We start from the raw sequence: 24,000 nt of genomic DNA, 5'->3' as shown, positions 1-24,000 counted from the left end.
TAAAATGGCATGGCAGGAAAGAAAAATTAATTTATGACGTATCATATCTCTGAATAAAACTGAACAATTAGAAGGATGATTGTTAGTAAATCTGTTATCTCCCTTTAGTTTTATTAAAATTGTATAGACTTCTATCATCTATCAGTTTTTCGAACTTATAGTTTAATCCAATCTTTAACATTGTGAACAATTCTAAAATAATAATTTGATTCGTAAACACCATGTTAAAATATTTAAAGGTATTAGCATGTCTTTATAAGCTAATTATCTATATCGAATTGTGAGTTTAAATAAACTTATAATAAACATAAACTCCAATTAAATTATAAATTCATAAGCATTTAAGTTTTTAGTAATAATTTTTTAAAATATACGAATATAAACTAAATATGATAATAATGGCAGAATTCAAAAGGGCTCTTTTAAATAAAATTTAATTTTTTTAAATTAATGCAATTAAACATGTTTTTTCTTCTTTCTCATTTTCACCTTTGGAAATTTTATGTTTTAGTTAAACATCTTGTTTTTATGATCACCTTTGATATTTTTTTATTATTTTTAATTTTTTAATCATTTTCAATATTTTAAATATGAATACTTTTAAATATATTATAAATTAAAAATTATTAATTTTCATTCTAATATTAGTTTTATATAAAATGTATCTAGAAGAAAATAATTACTATATTTTTTGTGATAAAGAAAAGTTGTTTATTATTTTTTAAATATTTTTAAAAGAACTTGTTCCTTGCCCGTGCGTATACCCCAACAGAATATACAGTTATTTGTTCCCTTTTGAAATGTACAAACATCTAGCGAAATAAATCTACTAGGCCTTCAGTTGGGAGTCAATAATCTGGTTTAATTCTTTTACAGGTACAAATCCTCCAAGCAGATTAAAAAAAAAAAAGAAAAAGAAACCCAGAACTAGGGTTCCCGATATCATCACTATCCATAATTCGATATCATTAAGATTTCTAGAGACAAGAAAATTCCCAAGTGGAAGCATTACTCTGTTTAATGTTCCCGAAAGAATGAGTTTTCAGTTATATGGTCTTCCCTAAACCACGTGCTCTATTGGGATATCTTATGAATCCATTTAAACATATTTTTTTTCTTCTTTCTCACTTTCACCGTTTGGAAATTTATGTCACTCTTGATGATTTCTTCTCTGTTTTTACCTTTATCCTTGGTATAATAATTGTAAAAATTTGACTCAATCTTTATATTGTTAATATATTTCCTTTTTTATTTTATTTTACTTTGAGAAAAATTTTAAAAATTGATTTATGAAATAATTTTAAATAATGAAAAATAATAACAAATAATTTTTACAAAAATAAAGAAGATAGTGAAAATTGTGCAAACTATAGAGGATTAAACTTATGAGTTATACAATAAAAATTAGAAAAAAAATGTGATTGAATATAGGTTGAGATTGGTATTTTTGAAAATCAATTTGGCTTCATACCAGATAAGGTAACTACAAAAGCTATTTATCTATTAAGAGAATTAATAAAAAAGTATCGATGTAAAGGTAAAGATTTACACATTATTTTTATTTATTTAGAAAAAGCTTATTACTATATACTGAGAGAAATACCTCAGAAAAGAAAGCAGTCTGAGTTGCCTATGTTAGAGTTATACAATATATATATATATATATATGAATGAGCAACAATTAATATGAGAACGTCTCGCGGTGAATCAAAGAACTTTACTATAAGGGTTTGACTACATCAGGGATCATCTTTGAATCTTTGTTGGTTTGAATTAATCTTAAATATTTTCACTAAGCATATTCAAGAGAAAATTCCCAAATACATGCTTTTTAGTTGCAAATTCATCACAACAGATTTGTAAAATTAAGAAATTAAGTTGAAAATTTTTAAAGTTTGGCACTTGAGATCTAATTTGAATTAATTAGTCATTGTGGGACCTCTCTGTCATTCTCCCTTCTTTTTATGGATGACATAGTTCTTATTACGAAGATAATAAGAGATTAACTATAAACTTGAGTTATGGAGGAGAATATGGAGTCAAAAGGTTTATGCTTGAGTAGGAATAAGATATAATATTTGGATTGTAATTTTGATAAGAAGTCAACCAATAATAATTTAAAAGTAAAATTGGGAGATTAGACTATATCTCAAGTGAAAAAATTTAAATATTTAAAAATTATTATTCAACATGAGGGGAAATTAATGAAAATGTGGCATATAGGATACAAGTTGAGTAATTTAATTTAAAAAAGGTTAAAAGATTTATTTACAATCAAAATGTACCAAATAAACTTAAAGAAAATTTTATTAAATTGCTATAAGGCTAATTATATTATATGATAGTAGTGAATTTTGAACTTTAATAGGATAGCAAGAAGTAAAGTTAGAGTGACAAATATGAGAATGTTGAGATAGATGTGCAGTCATATACATAAAGATAAAATTCAATATAAGCATATACAAAAAAAAAAAAGGTGTAGCATTAATTGAGGAAAAAAGATAAAAAAATTATTTAAGATGATTTAAACATAACAAAGAAGACGATAAAAGGCACAGGTGAAGAAAGTAAAATGAATAATTTTAAACTTTGATAAAAGAGGTAGAGAAAAAGTCGAGAAGAATACTTATGAAAATTATTAATTAAAACCTCTTAATTAACAATATTTTTAAAAAATTGATAAATAATAAAATACAATAGTGTCATGTATTTTATATAATCAATCTTGTCTAGTGAGACAAGACTGTTGCTTGTTAAAAACTGATAACAAATCAAGTAAGCTAAAACTTGCCCACATGTTTAAATATTTATTTCTACTAGAGTATCTCACAAACATAAATATGAAAAGAACTACTACTTTAACATATCTATGCTTCATGTTTCATTAGACTAGATTTTTAAGTTAATTCAGTCAACGAAAGGTGAGGACTGGCATACAAGAAAAAGGAGTGGTGAACCTCAGCGACCCTTACTTCGGTAAAATTTACTATAAATACAAGACTCGCTTCACTCGTTCATCTAATCTCCTCACACTTCTACTCAAGTAATCCTTCTAAAAAATATGTGCTCATGCTTCATAGCAGCTAAGATTAGCCCATAAAGCAGGATTCTTGAAGAGGTCTACAAAAAGCACAAAAGTCATGCCAATTTTTAAAACATTTAATGAAAAAGGGAACAAGAAAATCTAGTGAGGGCCATCAGGTTCTGATCCGCAATAATTGACTCAACAGAATATGATCTTAGGTACAGGTACAGGAAAGATTTCAAAACCTACCACTAATGAAAGGGCAGTTGCAAAGGGGCGATCCCTGAAGGGTATAAAAGGCTACAGGCAAATCCTGACATCAGCTATCTAGTTTTCTACTAATTTACATTGTTACAGAGCCTCGGAGAACATCCTCGGCTTACAGCAAAGTCCCAGGGGAACTCGCTAATTATAAAAGTTGCGGCAATGTTGGCCAATGGTCCTTAGAACAATGATCACTGCCTATGTACTGGCGGTGTTGAAGGATGGCTTTGCCCATAAAACCCAACGCCAGGTGGCCTGAAAAATCCTCCTGTTGCAGACTGTTGCTGTTGCTGTGCTTGCTGAGCTTGTGACTGCTGTGATGGCTGAGTGTTCGGCCTTGATAACCCTGCTGCTACATGCGGAGGTAAAGGAGGTGGAGGTGGAGGTGGGAGGTTATTTGATCCATATCCATAAGGAATACCTCCAATCATCAAACCAGTGGATTGGACATATTGATTTGCTGGAGAATGAGAGGGTGGAGGCGGGGGCGGGGGCGGGGGTGCTGGAGCAAATGCAGTTTGCAATTGACTAGGCTGTGACATGGCCTGGAGGTTCAGTGAAGGTGCAAGTGGCATATTTGCCATTGAAGGCTGTGATGAAGGGGCAAAAAATGAAGAGCCACCTGCATCAGAATTGCTGACATCAGGCAATGGTTTTTCAAGTTTGGGTCTTTTCTCTGGGTTGAACATAGGTAGTCCAGAAGTGAATCCAGTGGGTTTTGAGCTACCATTCATGGAAGCAGCTTCCTCGGCAACAAGAGAGGAAAGAATTGACGTAAGCATCTGAGCAGATGATGTGGAGGCAGCAAGCTTAGCAGCAACAGCAGCCGCTGCTGCCTTCTTGTTATCTTCTTCAGTAGTCTTGAGAGGAGCAAATGACAAAAGAGGTTGGCTAAAAGGAGGCTGTGCAGAGGTGCTGTTAAATTGAGCTGAAGGAGCATTCTGCTCCAACACCCTTGTGTCTTCTGCTGCTGGGTTAAGCCTCTTCCTTACACAAACTGCCCGGTCAATCTGTTCCCGTGCACCCTACAAATCAATAAAAACATCAACACCACTCTTCCACACATAAGAAAAGAAACATAAGTGTAACATAAAGGAGATAAAAGTGTATGTACAAGTCAGAGACTATCAGGCCATTTGGTTAGTTGAATATTTTTTACAATGTCTATCATAGTCTTGTAATCATTAACCCCTAGTTTCTATCATCCTCTTATTACTTTTTGAAGTACGGGAACAAGAGTCATTTTTCATCTCCCAAATCACATTTTTCATTCCATTTCTATCCCATTAAGTGCACCAAATGGCCTGTATATGCTGGATCATAAGAGACCCCAGAATAAGAAGTTTAATGGCCATGGAAGGGAAATTTAAGCATCGTCAGCAAGCTGCTGTTATCTGCATGGTCTGTCCACAGAGCTAGAAATAAAGTTTTTAAGAATTCACATAAAACTGATAAGGTAACACCTCCATCAACTCCTTTGTGTAAGGCAAAAGAAAAAAAGATGTGTCATTTTGGGTAGCGTACCCTGGAAAAAAAAAAAAAACTAATGGAATTTAATTTAATATCATAACTAAGAGGCAAAATGCAATTCCTATAAAATATTTCATAAAATATGGGCGGGCCAGTTGTGTTGGAGAAAGTGGTCATCTGAATGAATATTGGCAAAATAAAGTACCAGTACCAGGCAGAAACAGCAGAAAAAGTCCCCACAATTTTAGAAAGGAAGTATGCTAACAAGTGGATGATAAGTCGATCCCTTGACATGTCTGCAGTCTAGGGAAAAAAAAAAAAACAAAGGGGGAGAGGGATCCTACTCCTTACAAATTTGAAGCGACTAAGATGCAGACGTGGAAGCACACAATAGTGGGAAGCAAGTAGGAAGAGATGCGAATAAATCCTTGTAAATTTATCACGTATCAGATATGAAAAGACAGATCAAATGTTGATGAGCTTATTACAAATAAAAAATGGCAAAAGTCGCATGAAAACAAATAGCAAAATCAAAACATCCCGTGTTGAAAAGAAAGAATTGACATGAATTACAACTATTAGCATATTTATCAATAATAAGACAAGCCAAGATAGATCACGTGATGTGCTCTAATGCAATAGCGAATCAATTTTTAAGACTAAACCATCGCTAAAAGAATTCAAGGAAAATTAGAGCACAGAAAAGAACAGAAAAAAAGGGCCTATGAAGGGAACCGAAACATGTTCCCATTTAGAAATTCATTCTTTTTACGCATAGAAAATTAAAATAGTTCCAGATATACTATTTTCATTTTAAAATAGTTCCACATATACCATTTTCATAGGAAAACATTATAAACACAGTTTCAAGAAAAAAAATTCAGTTAATTTAGCAAAGACAAAATGATAATTGAACAGAACCCACAAGAAAGAGAGATAAAGATGAGGGGTATAAAAGCCTATCTTGAGTCCTAACCAAGTAGCTTAAGCTATTTTGGTATAATGAATAGCTCCCAGTACAACCGTATACAAAAATTCAATATCATACAGTGTAGAGCTAGTAATTCGGGAGGACCGGGCTTATTCAAGTCGAGCTCAATTCAGGTCGGGCTTAAAGAATCCTACTCTTTCTAAAAAACCCATATAGCCAAACCCGGCTCTAACACCTTCGGGCTAGCCCGAATATCCAAAATTTTTTAAAAAACACTTCTTTTATTTTTAATCAATTTTAATTTTTAAATAATTTTATTAAGCATAACATATCATTTTAACTTGAAAGGAATAAAAAAATAATAACTTATCAGCTTTGTAGTTAAGTATTTAAATAGCTCTGTTATTGTTTTATTGTATTATGTGCAATTTATTCATGAATGTTTCCTTTACTTGTAAATTAATGTCTTATTTATTTAAATATTGCCCTTATCATGGTTATATAAAAATATTTATATATTTTAATTGAATCATATTATTTTAATTATGATCAAGTTAATCTCAATTCAACTACGGTTAGACCACTAATTTAAAATTATTGTCCTGATTAGTTCAAAGTTTTTAATAACTATTGGATAAACTGTACTTTTCGTTTTTAAAAATATGAGAAAAATAGTCATCATTATATTGTATAAACAAAATATTTTAATTATGAATAAAATACTATTTTTCACCAGCAACTGCGTGCGGACCATAACAGTGTTAGACCCATGAAGAATGAAAGGACAGATTCTCACCAGCAACTGCGTGCGGACCATCTCCTGCCTTGATCCCTGAAAAACTTTAGATCAGTAAGCAGTCATCAATCGCACAAAGCTTGTCAACAATTGAAGCCTCAGAATATATAAGATTATAAAAACATCTGTACTTGTTCCAGAAGTGCGTCTTTAAGATGGGAAAGCAAGGAATCCCTAGCAGCCTCAGCATTTTCAAGTTGCAATATATATTGCTTAAGCTCCTTTTCCTGATCTTGCAGGTCATTCATCAAAGTGGATCCTAGCTGATTCCCTATGTAACAAACAACCCACAAAAAAGGTAATCATCAATACAAATAATTCTTCAATCACTTTAACGTAAAATAGAAATTTGGGCCCAACAGCTTGAATTTGTTTGGTGAAAACTCAAAAGTACCAAATACCAAATAGTTTCCAACCAAAAAAAAAAAAAAAAGAGATCTGGTTGACCTTCAAATATTAAAGGCAGAAAAAACAATTGAAGTAATGAAAGACATTTTGTCTAATGCAGAGCAGACAGTCAGCATGTGCTATGAGAATGTCCTGCCCAAAAATAATTAGGTATTTTAGTTCATGTATTGGAATAATGAGCAGTTCCAGAACCAATGCGAAAAATCATAAGCACATCTATTCAGTGAAGATATCACTAGCCAGTGCACCCAATTAAACAGCATTTCCTGTAGTCCAACTGTTATAGATAATTGCAAGCCTGTCTATTCATCAAGGAAATACTGCTTCACTTGACTTTTGACCACCATTAATTTCATACTTTATGACGGTGGAAATTAGTACAGAACAATCTCTTATCCTTTAAATGATCTCTGCAAATTCCATAGAACAGCAGTTCAACATTTTCTTTTCCTTTTTTCCCCCACTTAAAGGTGGGAAAAGCCAGAAGACTTGCTTGAGCATGACTTATTCAAAAACACTAGAAGGCATTTACTCCCATTCAGTTTCCCATTGCTTCAGAACTAGCAAGGAGCATACAGCCTTGGAAAACATCTAAGGGAAAGCAAGAAAGATACCATTAAATGGGAATTATCCAAATTATTTGACCATTTCATGAGCACAATGTCCATATATTATGCAGTCTATTTCTACAACAGAGATATTGCTGATACATGCAAAGCTTCCCCCTTTCTTCTCTCTTTCATACATGGGTTCCGTGCATTCCATTGTTTTCTTTCAGAAAATAAGTTGAAGTTTCTGAGCACAAATTTCCAGGCTTTCATATCATCAAGAGGATCAAAAATTGCAATATTCTGCCCTAAAATCTGGTTGGATCATATTCAAAATCAAAGTCATTTCAGGATCAATGTTTTTAAAATTAGACCAATCATTAAACCAATTAACACATTGATATATCAATCTATAATATAAAACTTGAAGAAAGGTGCATTATTTACAAGTCATGAACAATGCCACTCACCTAAGAACCAGTGTATAGCATCACGTTCTAGTTAGTTTATTATTTATTGATTTGGTCCTAATTGAAATAGCTAAATATATACCAACAAGTGACATGCAAATATTATGAAATATTATTAAACTAAAATAAAGCCAACCCTTGTATAATATCTAACTTCATTTTACTTGCTAATTTAAAATTTGACCTTAAAATAATTTATCCTACAACTTTAGCTTGGAGAAGATAAGCAACACAGAAGGGACAGAGACTTCCAACAAAGAGAGGGATCTCACTACTCAAAATGTGAAGATACTCCAACGTAAGGAAGGGAAAAGAACAATTGGAAAGATGAGCTATGAGAAGGGAACTATTGCAGCAGTAGGTGAAAAGAGGAACTCGATGGAAAGTGCTAACCCAGGAGAACAAAAGACTGGAACTAGTGAAGGGATGCTGCAAAAAAGGAGTCAAGTCTTGTATAAGGACTCTTTGTTGGGTTACAATGGAGTGGATAATGAGCATGTGGCGATGTAAGAAGATAAAATGACAACTGGAGAGAAGGTAGTGAAGTTGGTGATTACACAGAAGCACAGTGCTCATGAAGACGTATCCTATTATTGAAGTGTCCCAACTCCCAAAGTGAAAGATGTGAATACCCTAAACAGTGGAGAAAGGCTCTGATAATAACATTGGTAGGCAAAAGTCTAAGATATAGGCTCATGAAAAATAGGCTCACAAAGTTGCTAAGTATACCGGACTATGAGCTAATAGATGTGGAAAACAACAATTACATTGTAAGGTTCCAATATGAAGAAGCCCATGAGGCGATGACACAATCCTGAATGATGGATCTTGGGCAATCTTAGGACATCATTTATATTACAAAGGTGGGCACTAGAACTCATTCCTTCCAGCAATGTTCTGAGCATGATTCAATCTGGGTAAATGTTAAACACTTGGAATAGTAATAACAAAGCAAATAAATTTACTAAATTAATTAGAGCAAGAATCTTACCCCAATGAACTCTAGCCAAAGTAAGAGAATCTCCAATGGAAAGGATAATTTATTTCTCAAATGTGACTAGCTATAATGAGAACTGGCTCATTTATAATGAAGGAATTACATCAGAATAATAAATAAATAATCAGAAAATATCCCAAAATATCTGCGAAGACTCAAAACTGACTTGAATGGGTGAACCACTTAACAACTGTTGGTCCGCTCATTTAGCTAACTAATACTGAAAATGCAACAAATAATCAGAAACTAATTTAATTTTCATAACCGACTCTAACTTCCTCCCCTTTCTTCTCTGATAAGTCAAAAGTGGAGGAGAATTTTGAGAACTCCCCCCCTGAAAAACAGGACTAGTTTTCAAGTCGAAAAGTGGGCAATTGAGTGGCCACCAAATCATAATCCTCCCAACTAGAATCTACAAGCGGTCAGCGATCCCATTGAATTAAAATTTCCAGAATACCTTCCAGTGTCCAACGATGATTCAGCACCTTTATTGGAGCAAGGACAAGTTCCAAGCAGAGAGTGCTAAAGATGCTGGTGGTGAAGATGGTTGCTATCCAAGAGGTGGTCAGAGGATGGAGACTTGAAAAATAGGATGAACCTTAGACTTATGAGGCAATTCAAGTTCATAAGTAACTGATCCAAACATCTCAAAACCTTGTAGGGTCAATAAAATCCCCCGCCCCTCTTATGCTTAGCCAAGGACTTTTGGCAATAAGGTTGAAGATGAAGAAAAACTGCATCCCCTGGTTCAAACTAAAGGTCTCACCTTTGCTGATCCACCTGAACTTTCATCCTATCTTGTGTTTTCTTCAAGTTATCATGCAGCACTCTGAGCATTGCATCACACAGCTCCAATTGTTCCTCTAAATCAGCAACTAATGTTTCTCCCTTCACAAAAGGGCATAAAGAAGGAGGATCATGTCCATAAACTAGTTTAAAGGACTGAAGAGTGAAAAACTGGGGTTAAATGAGAATTCAGCCCAGCAAAGAAATTTACTCTACAACTTAGGTTGTAGGTCTCCAAGCAGCAATTTACCACCTCGGTTTGGCCATCAGATTGTGGTTATATGTTGTACTTGTATTTAAGCAACTTTGGCTCAAACAAAAGAGTTCTTGCCAAAAAACACTTAAAAAGATGGAGTCACAATCTGCAGTGATAGACCGAGGCATGCCATGCAACCTCACAATCTCCTTACAAAATAGAGCAGCTACAAATTTGGCAATAAAAGGATGAGATAATGGAATTAAATGGCTGTACTTACTTAGACGGTCGACAATGAATAGAATGGTGTCATAACCTTTGGATTTAGGGAGCCTGGTGATGAAATCCATTGATATTTCTTCCCAAATTTGTTCCATAATGGGTAATGGCTAAAGGAGACCTGCGAGCCAAAGTTTGGTACTTGTTTTGTTGACAAGTGAGACATCGGTGCACAAAACATGCCAATGTAACTGAGCACCAAGTCATTTTAAGGTTTTGAGATAGCCGCCATGGCCTTCAAGACAGGGAATCAATTGCTGTATTTTCCTTTCCAGGCTTACACATAATGGTGAGATCAAACAGAGGAGTTTGATCATGAGTCTTTGCTTGGAATTAGTCAATGTGCATTGCTCCAGTAAGTGTTTGAGGCTGCAATGATCAATTTGAATATAGAAGTGACAGCCTAGAAGGTAATGGCAACATTTTTGTAATGCCTGCATCACAGCTAACAGCTCTTAATCATAAGCAAATTTAAATCTACTGGATAAGGAAAAACCCTTACTAAAATATGCTATGGGGTAGCCATCTTGCATAAGTACAACTCCTATACCATCCATGGACACATCACATTCAAATGTAAATAAGGTGGAAGTCTGGTAATTATAACATCGAGGCGGTGGTTAAGGCACGCTTTAAATCTTTAAAAGAATGATGTGCCTATTTAGACCAACAAAAAGCATTTTTCTTTGTCAAACCGGTGAGGGATTAAGCAATAATACCATAGTTTTTGAAAAAGCGACAGTAGCATCCGGTGAAGCCCAAAAACCTCAAAGATCTTTCACTGATTTTAGAGTTGGCCAACTAGAAACAGCAGTGATTTTCTCCAAATCAATTTCCACTCCAAGAGCAGATGCTACATGTTCCAAATAGTTGATTCGAGACTATCCCAGAGAGCATTTCTTGGTATTTACAAAGTAAGTGTTGTTGTAACAGACGAAATACAACCTACAAATGCTTCAAGTGTTGTTAAGGAGAGGAGCTGTAGACCAAAATGTCATCAAAAAAGACTAGAATAAACTTTCTCAAGTAAGGATGGAAAAAATCATTCATAATTGCTTGGAAAGCAGCAGGCGCATTAGTCAAGCCAAAAGACATGACTACAAACTCAATGTCCCGAATGGGTACAAAAGGCCGTCTTAAGAATGTGAGCAAGAAGTACTCGAATTTGGTGGTAGCTAGAACACCAGTCAATTTTTAAAAAACAAGTCGCCCCATACAATTCATTTAAAAGCTCATTAGTATTAGGAATGGGGGTACTTATCTAGTATTGTAAGCTGATTAAGCCGGCACATGTGCAAAGAGTTGTCATTTTTGCTAACCAATAAGACAACACTTGCAAAAGGTCTGTTACTAGACCAAAAAAAGCCACGCTGCAACAACTCCTCAACTTGTGCTTCAATTTCATCCTTCAAATAGTGAGGACATCAATATGGGCATAAATAAGGCAGTGAAGCATTTAGAAGCAATAGTATGGCATGATAGTAATCATGAGGTAGCAGCAGACTCACTAGCTTAGAAAAACATCAGCAAAGTCATTACAACTTTTGTCAACATTCAATGATTCGGTTGCGTCAACCTCAACTGATTCTTGAGTAAGAAGCATCTATGGAGATGAATAGAAGCATTTAAGCCTTGCAATTTGTATTTCTTCCCATTAAGCCAAAAGATCATAAACATTTTATTCCAATTGCCTTCTATCGTGTTCAAAGAGACTAGCCATTTAATACCCAGCACCAAGTCACAACCCCTAAAGAAAAGGGTAGAAATCTTGTTGAATAATTAAATCTGAAATTTTTACCTTAACCTTTGGGCAAACCTGGTGGCATTTTACTCTAGTGCCATTGCCAATCTGAACACCAAAAGCAAGAATATTTCTAACAGGAAGTTGTAATTTGACTAACACTGCCTTTGAGATGAAATTACGTGCTTAACCGCTATCAATTAAGATAAAGACTGACCTCCCTTCTAGAGTACCCTACAGCTTCATAGTTGATGCTGAGTTCTGCCCCAAGATGGCGTTGAATGAAATCTCAACATTTTTAGGCTCCCTCTTTGTCTCAGCTACTTTGTTCAATAGGGGTGACACTTCTTCGTCCTCTTCAGCAATTTCTAAGAGGGAGAAAGAAGCATTGCAACGATGCCCTGGGTTGAAGACTTGTCCACAACGAAAGCAAAGCCCCTTTTCACGCTAGTGTTACTACTTCGAGTCTAATAGAAGGGATAGGGCCAAGATTGAGGGAGAGAATTGTGAGGAGTTCGCGAACACTGAGGAGAGTTTAGAGGAGTTTAAAGAGTTAATAGTACCTGGCCTGGTGTCACAAGAGTCACATGTAGAGTTAATATGAACATGTGTGGTGTAATTTTGAGCTACATGAGAAATGGGCTTGGGTCGATGGTGAAGCTGGGCCTTTTTCTCAAATTCTAGGGCTAAACTTGCAGCCTTATACGTTGTCTTAGGTTTCTAAATGGGTACATTAGCTTTCAACTCTTCTTTGAGACCGCTAAGGAAGACCCCAAAGAGACAATGCTCTAACCAGTTGGAGACATGCAACTCTCTTCACAAACTCTTAGCGGTATGCCTTACTAACCCAGTCTGCCTAATGGCATTAAGGTGTTCGTTAGGGTTCAAATATTCTAGAGGTCCATAATGCTCCTATAACACTTTGACATGCTCTTCACAATACAGCACCGTAAGCTTAGAATTTATCCAAGAGAATAAATCCAAGGTGTCACCTTCCCAATAAATAGAAGCTACATCTACTTTAAAATCTTCTGGAGTCTAACAGTAGAAATATTTTTCCGCCCTTAGAATCCACCACACAAATCACCACCATTGAATCTGGGGAATTCAATTTTTGTGTGTGGTGGACGTAGGCCCCTTATGTTGTAGTCATCTTAATTTTCTTCTTCCCAATAAGAGTATTGGTACTTTTTTTTATCCATAGGTCTCTTGCCCTTATTGTAGAGGCCTTAAGTGCTTTTGCCTTTTCCTTTAGCAGGTAAGCATTTCAAGTTTTGAAGCAATGACAGCCAAAGGGGCTTCTACAAACAAGCTTATAGTAATAATAAAGCCAATAAATCTATTAAATTAATTAGAGCAAGAATATCCCCCTGATGAACTCAATAGCCAAAGTAGGAAAATCTCCGATGGAAAGGATAATTTATTTCTCAATGTGACTAGCTATAATGAAAACTAGCCCATTTTTAATGCGGCAATTACATCAGAATAATATATAAATAATCAAAAAATATCCCAAAATATTTGGGAAGACTCAAAACTGACTTGAATGCGAGGGAACCACTTAACAACTATTGGTCCACTTATTTAACTAACTAATACTGAAAATGCAACACATGATCAGAAATTAATTTAGTTCTATAAAGCTGAATCTAACTTCCTCCTCTTTCTTCTCTGATAAGTCAAAAGTCAAGGAGCATGCTGACTCAACGTGCTATCAGTAAGGAACCTAAATCTCCCATCCAATATTACAATAAGCACTTCTTGGAGAGGCTAAGTAATTGAACTGGCAAAACACTACAAATATAGGGTGATGAGTTTAGTGAAGAAAAGGTTATGTTTGCCAATATAAGTATTGAAATAGATTTATGAAAGAAACAAGTGTCCAAGTTTATTGTCCAAAAATCGTTTTTCACCATTGAAAACAATAGCTTGAACATGGTGTGCTTTGGATATGCAATGTATGAGCACACAGAAGTGGATTGTCCATATAACAGAAAAGGGAATGTTCACCAATATAATTATTGAAATAGATTTATGAAAGAAACAAGTGTCCAAGTTTATTGTTCAAAACTCGTTTTCACCATTGAAAACAATAGCTTGAACATGGCATGCTTTGGATATGCAACGTATGAGCACATAAAAGTAGATTGTCCATAAAACATGCATCCAGAGCCAAGAATTGAAAGCATCAAAAGTAAGAAAGCCATAAAAGCAAATCATGCTCTGCCAAAACTGTACCTTTGTTGAGGGCTGGTGAGCAAGTAGATAAACTTTCCAATGAGTATAGACTGTCGATGCTTGCTCGAAGACAAGCCAAACCTCAAACCTCAATGCAAGCTAAAGAGAACTACTCAACAACTTAGTCATAAGGGCAGCAAAATTGTACACCTCAGGCAAATCAAAAGACACTCTATACTAGATTTGTTGCATTAGCAAATATGAAGACACACCCTACAATTTTCAAGAAAGTAGAGCTTTGCAGAAGCAAAGTAACCAAAGGATGCGATGTATGATAGGGATAACTTAGAAGGAGAAGAGGGTTTGTCTTCCAATGCTTAGTAAGGAAAATCAAGAGGGGGGAAGCAAATTAGGAATGGGGTGTATGTGGGAGAAGGAGAAAACTAAGCCCAATGTGGGTTCATCTCAAGAGATCCAAAACCCAAAAGTTTGAAGTGTGAGTAGCTATGTAAACCCAAAGGATAAACAAATAATAGAAAGTCCACCAATGAAGCTTGGGACAAAAACTAAAAGAAAGCACAATCCCAAAGTCTACCTTGCAATAAGGGGAAACACAAGCAAAGAGAATATAATAAAGGCTCATAGCACAAAAAAAAAAATTCAGCCATAGAAGTTGGAAGAAAAATGGAATTGAAGGAACAAACAAGCCATAAAGGGCCAATTAGACGGGCTGATCCAAGCATGACGTTACCTAGCACACCCCTTGATCACAAACAAGGATGCTTCATGCGTGAAGGTACTAAAGTCAAATATAAAGTAGTACTACGGAAGGTAGTTTTGGATAGGCGTGTTGGGTTATATGGATCTCAGGTGTAGTGGGTGTAGTGAGTTTTCTCATATAAATGAAAGGATATAAGCAAACTACTCAACACATGCCTGTTAAAAGCAAAATGAACATGCTAGCCTAAAGGATAAATGGAGGAGCGAGATTGGTCGTCTAGATAAGGGACCCAAATGGCATCCACCAAACTTGAACAATGTTAAGGGTCATCACAGATGGTTCAATCACGGAGGGAAGCACTACATGTGGTGGCATTACTAGAGAAGTCAAGTGAATTAGACAATGGGGTTTCCACAAACATTGGGAGCTTAACCCTCCATGATGTTGGAACTGGAGGGAAAACTTGCAAGCTTTTCTGCCAGCAAAGAGTTCGGAATCAGAAGGCAGATATTTTATGCAAACAATCCTGAGGCAATAAACTAAACAACAATGGATGATTGCACAAATCATAAGTTAGCTCGATTGAAGCATTAAAAATATGATTTGTAGAGATTGGGAGGTGACAATTACTTGTACAACAAAGAGAGGCAAGCCAAAGCACTGATTGGCTAGTGAAGAAAGCACAGCACATAAAGCCTTCAAGTGGGATAATTGGGGTATTGCCATTGGGGTTCTAAAATCTATTGGCCACTGAAAAGCAGGGTGCTTTTGGCACTGGCATGCATGTAACCTAAGAGTGCCTTTCGTGCACTCTTCCTTGCAAATTAAAAATAATAATTTATCCAGAAATAAATATAACCATCAAAATACCATTTTGCTAAAGTAAAAGAATGCTAAAAATTTTATTATATTTGATCGTTTAATACTTAATATTTTTATTAAAAACAATCAATATATTATTCAGCATTTACTTACGACAAAATAATGGCAATGTGAATAGGAAAGGCTTAGTAAGGATCACATGTTGTTCATGCTTTTCAACCAACTTCAATAAATAAATATATATGTACGTACGTATGTATATGGACAAGGAAACAAAAAGAATGGAAACAAAAATGTAATGCCTAGAAAATTAAGTAAACTTAACACACCCAAAAAGAAGTGTTCTTTAAAAATGTCAAATGTTAATGTTACCATCGCTTAGGTCTCAAATTCACTAAAACTAATCAAAGGGCGCATCTCTTTATAATCTTTTCAGCTTTCCACCTTTGCTACATGAATTGAAAAGCAAAAGGTAAAACCCCTGATTTCAGGAGCAGTACTCCCTTTACAGTTCATTCCTATCACTTCTAGATAGCCACCACCAAGCATAACCAAACATTGTTATTTCCCGGGTGCATAAATTGATATTTCAAATCAAAAGCTACCTTGCAATCAAAAAGGTTTCTAATCAAATAATCGATACCAGTGAAATATATTATTTACTATGCATGTTACTTTATGCTCAGCGTCCATTACTTCGATATAGAGAAAGCTGCAAGAAAGTCTCATTTGCAGCACTCTTACCTTGAGCCAATGTACTTTCAACATCTTCTATAAGTTTGCCCACATCCCTTACAGCAGCACAACACTTACTTAGGGCAGCCTCCTCACTAAGATGTTCATCAAGAACAGACTGAAATGCAGTCAATATTTTTTCTGGATGGCCCCCAACAGCCAGTTTCTACAAAGAAGATGATCAAATAGCAAACCTTATCAGACACTTACTGAAACCATCACAAAAAGTGTATCAAAGATTTTAAAAAATATGCAGCCTTCTTGCTTACTATTCTCACAGAATGGGCATCCCTCTTCACTATCTTGATAGGATTACTCTTTCCATTGCTTGCAGAGGATGGAAGTGGAGTCTTACCCATCATTTCATCTTTCAGACCCTGACCTCTTGAACCAAAAACCTTCCTTTCTTCCCATATGTCAACCTAGTCAAACCAATAGAAAACACCATTACTACCAACAAAATAATAATAATAATAATAATAATAATATGATGATGGTGATGGTGATGATGAAGAAATGATCGGGTAAGAAAAAGGATACCCAAGCCATAAGTGTGAGAAAAAGAAAAATCATGCAGAAAAACGATAAAGATAAATAGATATGAAATTGGACTCCCTAATACATTAGTTTTCTATGGTAGGACCATACAAAAATGCTGGTGATACAGAGAATATGGGCCACAATCCTCAACCAAAATAATCGAGCCAATCTGGCGGCCATGGCCCTACAGTGCATATGTCCCAGTAGATAAACAATACTACAACCACATTTTCTGACAAGAGAATAAAACTTACAAGTCTGGTCACTGCTTTCTTTCCATATTCATCGCCATTTTCATAGACATGCCTGAGAGCAACCGGAAGAACTTTCCAGAATTCATTGACAAACTCACTACCTTTCCGCCTACTATTTTGCAAGATGTCATTAGCTAAGTATAGAAAAGAGACACGCTGCTCTTTCTGGGAAGAGTTAAATAATTTATCCCATGTTTCAACAATGTCTTTTGCTTTCTTCCGGTGAGAGATGCACCATCGGGACAAAGCTGATGGGATAGTTAGGGGAAAAAATATGTGAACAAGACAAGATCAACCAAAACAAACTCAAAGTTAATAAATAACAGTGTCAAAGTTGCAGTAATATTTCTTCTCAAAAATTACTCAGCTACAGCACTTGCTTAGAGTATGCCAAATTTTTACCAGTAGCTTAGACTGCATTATCAAGGAGACTAAAGTGGCTGAATAAAAGTCATGAAAGTAACATGTGCTTATAGAAATTTCCCTAAAAGTACCAGAATAATAACAACATGGGATGCTCCTTTTTTTATGGAAAAAATTTCATAAATAAAAATATCTCAAACACGGAAATAAAAAATTTGTCCACTTATCTGGAGCATAACAATAGATATAACATTAATAATTCAAGCAAAGTTTATCTCATCATGAATGAAGACTTGAAATTGAAACATCAGGACTAGGTTAAGTTTAACCAATATCATTTATAAAATATTGGAATCTAAGGACAACCTGAACAAGAATGAAAATAAAAATGACTAGAAACAGATCATTTATTATTGCACTAAAGACATGAAATATTTTGGGGAGGGGATTGGAATTTTACATAACAGTCCGTTTTCCTTTACTTTATTTTAAAACTAAATGAGGATTTGAGGAAAAAGAAATAATGAAAACCATTTGCAAAAATCAAGAAAATAGAAATTACATCATGAAAAGTATAGGTTGCATTTCCTTTAGAAGATATTTTCTATACCCAGTAAACCACAGCACGGCTTTCAAGTAACTTGATACCATGTAATGAATCAAGAGCATGTGCCATGAAAGGTTTCATAGCCATAATTCATATGTAGGCAGTAGCACATAGATAATGAAGAAAAACACCAAGAGGAATTAAAAAGAAGAAGGATCGAGAAGGAATTTTGGATACATTCAATGCTTTGTTGTGAATTGTTGAGTTTCAACAACTTCTCCGTTAATATCTGTACATCAAATATATCGTTGCTCATGCTGCTTTTTTGCAAGCTCACATATCCAGAAGTTATTCCTACAAATTATAGGTAAATAATGAAAATCAATTACAACGAACAGAGAGATCTAGAATTAAGTTAAAAGGCAAATCAAGACAGCCATCACAAAGAAGAGAGAATCAGCTTCCATTATTTTGACACTCTATTTGATAATGATAAGAGCAATCATATGTACAAAAATAAGATACTGATTTGGCACCATTGAGGAGCCTAGTGAAGGTCATGTATGGAGGTTCCACTGGGGTGTGATGCCCAGCATAGAATAGCATAGCATACATCTATATTCAGTGGAAACATACCGACACATAGAGTATTCAGAATTTCACCATCATAACAACCTGATTTCAAGTAATCTAGATAAATTCATTGCAACAACAAGTGAAAAAAAATAAAATAGAATAAATGGTTAAGGATTGCAATAACTCCACCTATGTTTATAACCGATCCCAAGCCCAAGAAAAGGAGGAGAGTTGTGTTAGACTCTTAACAGCCAATGTGAAACTTTGTTAAATCTCACATGGATATGGACAATAGACGCTTTTGTACTAGTGCTAGGTCGTTGCATGTAAATAACATATTGTATGGCTCGAGGACAGTGATGAGTGAGTTAAAGCCGTTATATCAAGACCCTAACGTAGTGTTAAATGAGCAAGAGTTACCGCATTAATATGGATAGGCACGGCTAAAGAAGTTAATGCATGTGAGCAAGATTAGATTTAGTATTTGGAATATTGAGACTATGAATTATAAATCTATGGAGGTGATAAGAGTTATGAATCACAAAACAATTAATATCTTGTGCTTTAGGAAACTAAACAGCCCAATGAACAAGCTAAGAATATCCAAGGTTTTAAACATTGATATACAGGGAAAGTAAGCACATGCAATAGGATGGGTAACATTGTTTATAAAAAATGGAAGAAGATCATGGTAGAAGTAAACAGAATTAGAGAGACATAATTATTTCCTTAAAAATGATTGTTGAACATGAGACTGTCAATATTATTAGCACTCTTGCACCTCAAAGTGGGGCAGAAACCAATTTTAAGGAATTGTTTTGGGACAACTAAGGGGTTAATTCAATGCATACCACAAAGTGAAAGATCTTTATTAAAAGAGACTTTAATGTTCATGTTGAGGGAGAGGCAGGTAATCATACGAAGGTGCATGGCAGTTTTAGTTTTGAGGAGATAAATAATGAAGAACAATCTATTCTTGGCTTCTTGTCGGCGTATATTTTCAAGAGTGCCACGCCAACACTTGTTTCAAGAAGAGAGATGAATATCTCATTACTTACAAAAGTGAAGCTTCAAGGCCATAGATTGATTTCTTTTTTGTAGAAAACATGGATAGAAAACTCTGCAAAAATTGTAAGGGGATTACTAGAGATGCTAAAACGATACAACACAAGGTCCTTGTCCATGATGTGCGTATTACAAGTAAAAATCACAAGTGTTAACAAGTGGTAATTCCAAAGATTAGGTAGCAGCAGCTAAAAGGTGAGAAGTGGGAAATTTTCAAGCAAAATTTGTTTGGCCGAAGGAATCTAAGAGTCTCAGGGAAGTACTAACATCTTGTGGAAAGATATATCTAAGAAGGTAAGGAAGGTTGCTAAAAAAATTTTGGAAGAATCAAAAGGTTTTGATCCGATAAAAAAAGAGTCCTAGTGGTGGAATGATAATGTACAAGAAAATGTTAAAAATAAGAAGAAATATTTTAGACCAATCCATTTGTGCAATACTAATGAAAATTGTGAAAGGCAATGTATGGCCAAGAAGGAAACTAAAAAAAACTAAGTGAAGCTCGTTTTAAAGTATTTGAAGATTTTTACAATGGTTTTGGGACAAGGATGGATAATGAAAATTTTATACGATTGCTGCGAGCAAGGAAAGAAAATCAAATAATCTGGAACAGGTAATTAGAGCTATACAAGATATGTATGCGAGGACAACTAGTATAAGAACCTATGATAGAGAAACAAAAGACTTTTTTTATAAAGATTGGACTACATTAGAAATCATCTTTGAGTCCTTCTTTATTTGGCATGATCCTAGATGTTTTGACTGAACATATTTAACAAGAAATCCTCAAATGCATCTTTTTTGCAAATGATATAGTTTTTATTACGGCGACAAAAGAGTTTAACTGTAAACTTAAGTCATAGAGGAGGACATTAAAGTCAAAATGTTTCAACCTGAGGAGAAATGAGATGGAATATTTGCATTATAATTTTGTACGAGGTCAATCAATCGTAATTTAGAAATGAAATTGGAAGATCAGATTATATCTTGAGTGAACAAGTTTAAGTATTTCGAAGCTACTATTCAACAACAACAAGCCTTTATCCCACTAGGTGAGATCGGCTACATAGATTGCAAGACATCATTGTGCCCTATCATTTACCAAACTTTTAAAAATATTATTAATTAAGAGATCATGTTCAACAACTTTCAAGAGTGTTCTCTTAGGCCTTCTCTACGACTCTTAACAGGGCTCAATGTTATATATTTCACTCTTCTCACTCATGCCTTCCGTGGTCTTCTTTGTATATGCTCAAACCATCTCAAATGATTTTTTATCATTTTTTCCTCAATAGGTGCTACCCTCACTTTTTTGCGTATGTGCTCATTTCGAATTTTATCTCTACATGTATGTTCGCACATCCATCATAACATTCTCATCTCTGCTACTCCAACTTTATGCTCTTGCTGACCTATTAGAGCCAAGCATCTACTATTATATAACATAACCGGTCTGATAGTAGTACAACAAAACTTTCCTTTAAATTTCATAACCACCTTACAGTCGTAAATAACTTTTTTAACTTTTCTCCAATTAAATCACCCAACTTGAATCCTATGTCAAATATTCTTACTGATTTTGCCATCATTTTGAATAATAGCTCCCAAATATCTAAACTTTTCCAACTGAGGTATAATTTGATCTCTCAATTTCACTTTCAAATTACTGTCGACTAGTCTCTTACCAAATTTACAATATAAATATTCCGTCTTACTTTTACTCAGACAGAAACATTTCAACTCCAATGCCCTCCTTCATAACTCAAATTTACAATTAATCTCTTTTCTTATCTCTGCTATAAGAACTATATCACTCGCGAAGAGTATACATTTGAGAATTTTTCCTTGAATATGTTCCTTCAAAATATTTAGGATCAAGTTAAACAGATAAGCACTCAAAGATGATTCATGATATAGTCCAATTTTTATAAGAAAGTCCTTTGTTTGACCACTAGACATTCTTATACTAGTTTTTACCCCCTCATATATATCTTGTATAACTTTAATATAAACGATCCATGCTCCCTTCTTTTTCAAGGCTTTCCAAAGCACTTCTCTTAATATAAAATCATAAGTTTTTTTCAAATCAATAAAAACCATGTGTAAATATCTATCTTTACAACGATACTTTTTCATTAATCCTCTTAGTAGATAAATCACCTCTATAATTGATCTACCTGACATAAAATCAAACTAATTCTCAAAAATACTTGTCTCCAATCTTAACTTATGCTCAATTACTTTCTCCCACAATTTCATTGTGTGGCTCATGAGTTTAATCTCTCTATAGTTAGTACAATTCTGAATATCCCCTTTATTTTTATAAATAGAAATTTAATATACTTTTCCTTCAGTTATCAGGCATTTTCTTGGACCGTAAAATCACATTAAATAACTTGGGCATTTTCTTCGAAGCTACTATTCAACATGATGAGAAAATTGATGGGAATATTGCACATAGGATATAAGCTATGTGATTTAATTAGAGAAAAGTTAACGAAGTTATTTGCGACCTTAAGTTACCTAATAAACTAAAAAGAAATGAGAATATTGAGATAGATGGGCGGATGTACATGTAAACATAGAAATGAGCACACAGGAGAAAAAAAAGTAGGCGTAGCACCTTTTGAGAGGGAAATGGTAGAAAATTGTTTGAAAATATATAAAAAAGACTGCGAGAGGCACCAATAAAAAAAATGAAATGAATAATTTCAAGCCACATTAAGAGGGGTGGAAGAAGACCTAAAAAAAAACTTATGGAAGTTATTAATCGAGATCTCTTAGTTAACAAGATTTTTAAAAGCTTAGTAAATAATAAAGCACAATGCCGTCATACAATCTATAACCGAACCCATCAAGTGAGATAAGACTTGTTGTTGCTAGTGGTTAAAAATTTCATTGAATGTTCTTTAAACAACCATTAAAAAAGGGGGGGATGATAATAGAATTACCATTGCACCAGGCATTCTATCATTCTTTCTTTCTCCCAACTATAACAATCAGCTTTCCCCCTATCAGGGGAATGATAAGTTTCTTGAAAAAGAGAGCTAAACACTAATACCATATAAAGCAGGAATTTCATCCTTTCTTTCTCCCAACTATAATAATCTAGATAAATTCATCGCAAATGAAAAGTGCCAAAAAAAAAAACAAAATACTAAAAAGTGGTTAAGGATTTCATTGAATGTTAATAGAATTACCATTGCACCAGGCATTCTATCATTCTTTCTCTCTCCCAACTATAATAATCAGCTTCCCCCCTATTAGGCGAATGAAAAGTTTCTTGAAAAAGAGAGCTAAATACTAATACCAGATACAGCAGGAATGCAAACAGCAAAGAACTTGAGGAAGCAAAGGTAAAGGGGGGACGCAGAAAAACACTTCCAAAAGCCAGACAAATCACAAACTAGAATTCAACAGAAAATGACAGAACAGGGTTACTCTAACTTCCCTCTCATGCTCGCGCAATTTGAACTTTCCAGTCAAATACATCATGTTCCCACCGCGGATTCCTTCAACACAGAAAAAAGGGTGCATGTGTGCATATGCTCTCCTGCCTTCTTTATGACACGGCGTAACATGTGAAAAATCCGGATTTCGAACAAGAGAGACTGACCAATGCCGCCCAAATTCAAGATTTCGACAAGAAATTATCTTGGGCATAGCGTAGCGTTTTGGTAAAGAAACATGCTCCAAAGAGAAAGAAGCCTAACACAAATTTCATTAAAGGCTGACCCAAACCGAATTCCATTCACTTCATAGGAGAAAACCTAAGACGCATGATCAACAAGCCGCACCAACGAAATGAAAATGGGGGAAGAGGTAGATCGAGGATACTTACTAGGGAAGCAGCAGAACGAGCAAGCAAGGTCAAAAACGAATCTTTGCTTCGGACGATCTTCTCTGCTGGTCTACACTCTTTCTCACTGTTTTCTTCTTCTTCTATCGCCCCAGCTTCGACGCCAAACCCAAGTCGGAATATTTCGCTGTCTCCTCTTCTGCTTCGCGATCCTATTGATTTTCCCAATAATTATCTTCTCTTCTTTTTTTATTTTCTTTTTTTTTTTGGTCCTGGTTGGGGAAGTTTTTTTTTTTTTTTTCTTTTTCCTTCTCCTTAAAAAGCCGACATGGTCATCGGATTTTCGTTCCTTTATTTTTTTATCCGAAGGTTTTCAATTTTTCATAATATTATCTAATGCAATTCTCTTGAAAAATGAAGACAAGAACGAATAAAATGTAATGCAATTCTCTTGAAAAATGAAAACAAGAACGAATAAAATGAAGCGGATTG

The 24,000-nt window shown here is 34.7% G+C and overlaps 1 protein-coding gene across 1 annotated transcript; it reads right to left on the bottom strand.

Annotated features, from left to right (window-relative positions):
* Window positions 1-3,119: 3,119 nt before the first annotated feature.
* LOC129292013 (uncharacterized) lies at window positions 3,120-23,724 on the bottom strand. The gene is made up of 8 exons (XM_054929506.1): window positions 23,551-23,724; window positions 18,309-18,425; window positions 17,162-17,409; window positions 16,637-16,789; window positions 16,377-16,533; window positions 6,618-6,757; window positions 6,487-6,522; window positions 3,120-4,314 (listed from the first exon to the last, which is right to left on the bottom strand). The coding sequence occupies exons 2-8, from the start codon at window positions 18,385-18,387 to the stop codon at window positions 3,481-3,483; spliced, it is 1,647 nt and encodes a 548-aa protein (XP_054785481.1). The 5' UTR covers window positions 18,388-18,425; window positions 23,551-23,724; the 3' UTR covers window positions 3,120-3,480.
* Window positions 23,725-24,000: the final 276 nt, after the last annotated feature.

This window comes from Prosopis cineraria, unplaced genomic scaffold (genome assembly GCF_029017545.1).
Source record: "Prosopis cineraria cultivar Desert tree isolate PC_DT_omini unplaced genomic scaffold, ASM2901754v1 PC1, whole genome shotgun sequence".
Classification (NCBI taxonomy): domain Eukaryota; kingdom Viridiplantae; phylum Streptophyta; class Magnoliopsida; order Fabales; family Fabaceae; genus Prosopis; species Prosopis cineraria.
This window is presented reverse-complemented; position numbering and strand designations above follow the sequence as displayed.

Bases quoted from the DNA above. Each gene is read 5' to 3' on its own strand.
- LOC129292013 (XM_054929506.1), bottom strand. From the start codon at position 18,387: ATGAGCAACGATATATTTGATGTACAGATATTAACGGAGAAGTTGTTG. The intron at 6,758-16,376 runs GTAAGAGTGCTG...TTTGTTACATAG, and splicing joins TGAAAGTACATTGGCTCAAG to GGAATCAGCTAGGATCCACT. The intron at 4,315-6,486 runs GTGAGAATCTGT...ATTGATTTGTAG, and splicing joins TGGTCCGCACGCAGTTGCTG to GGTGCACGGGAACAGATTGA.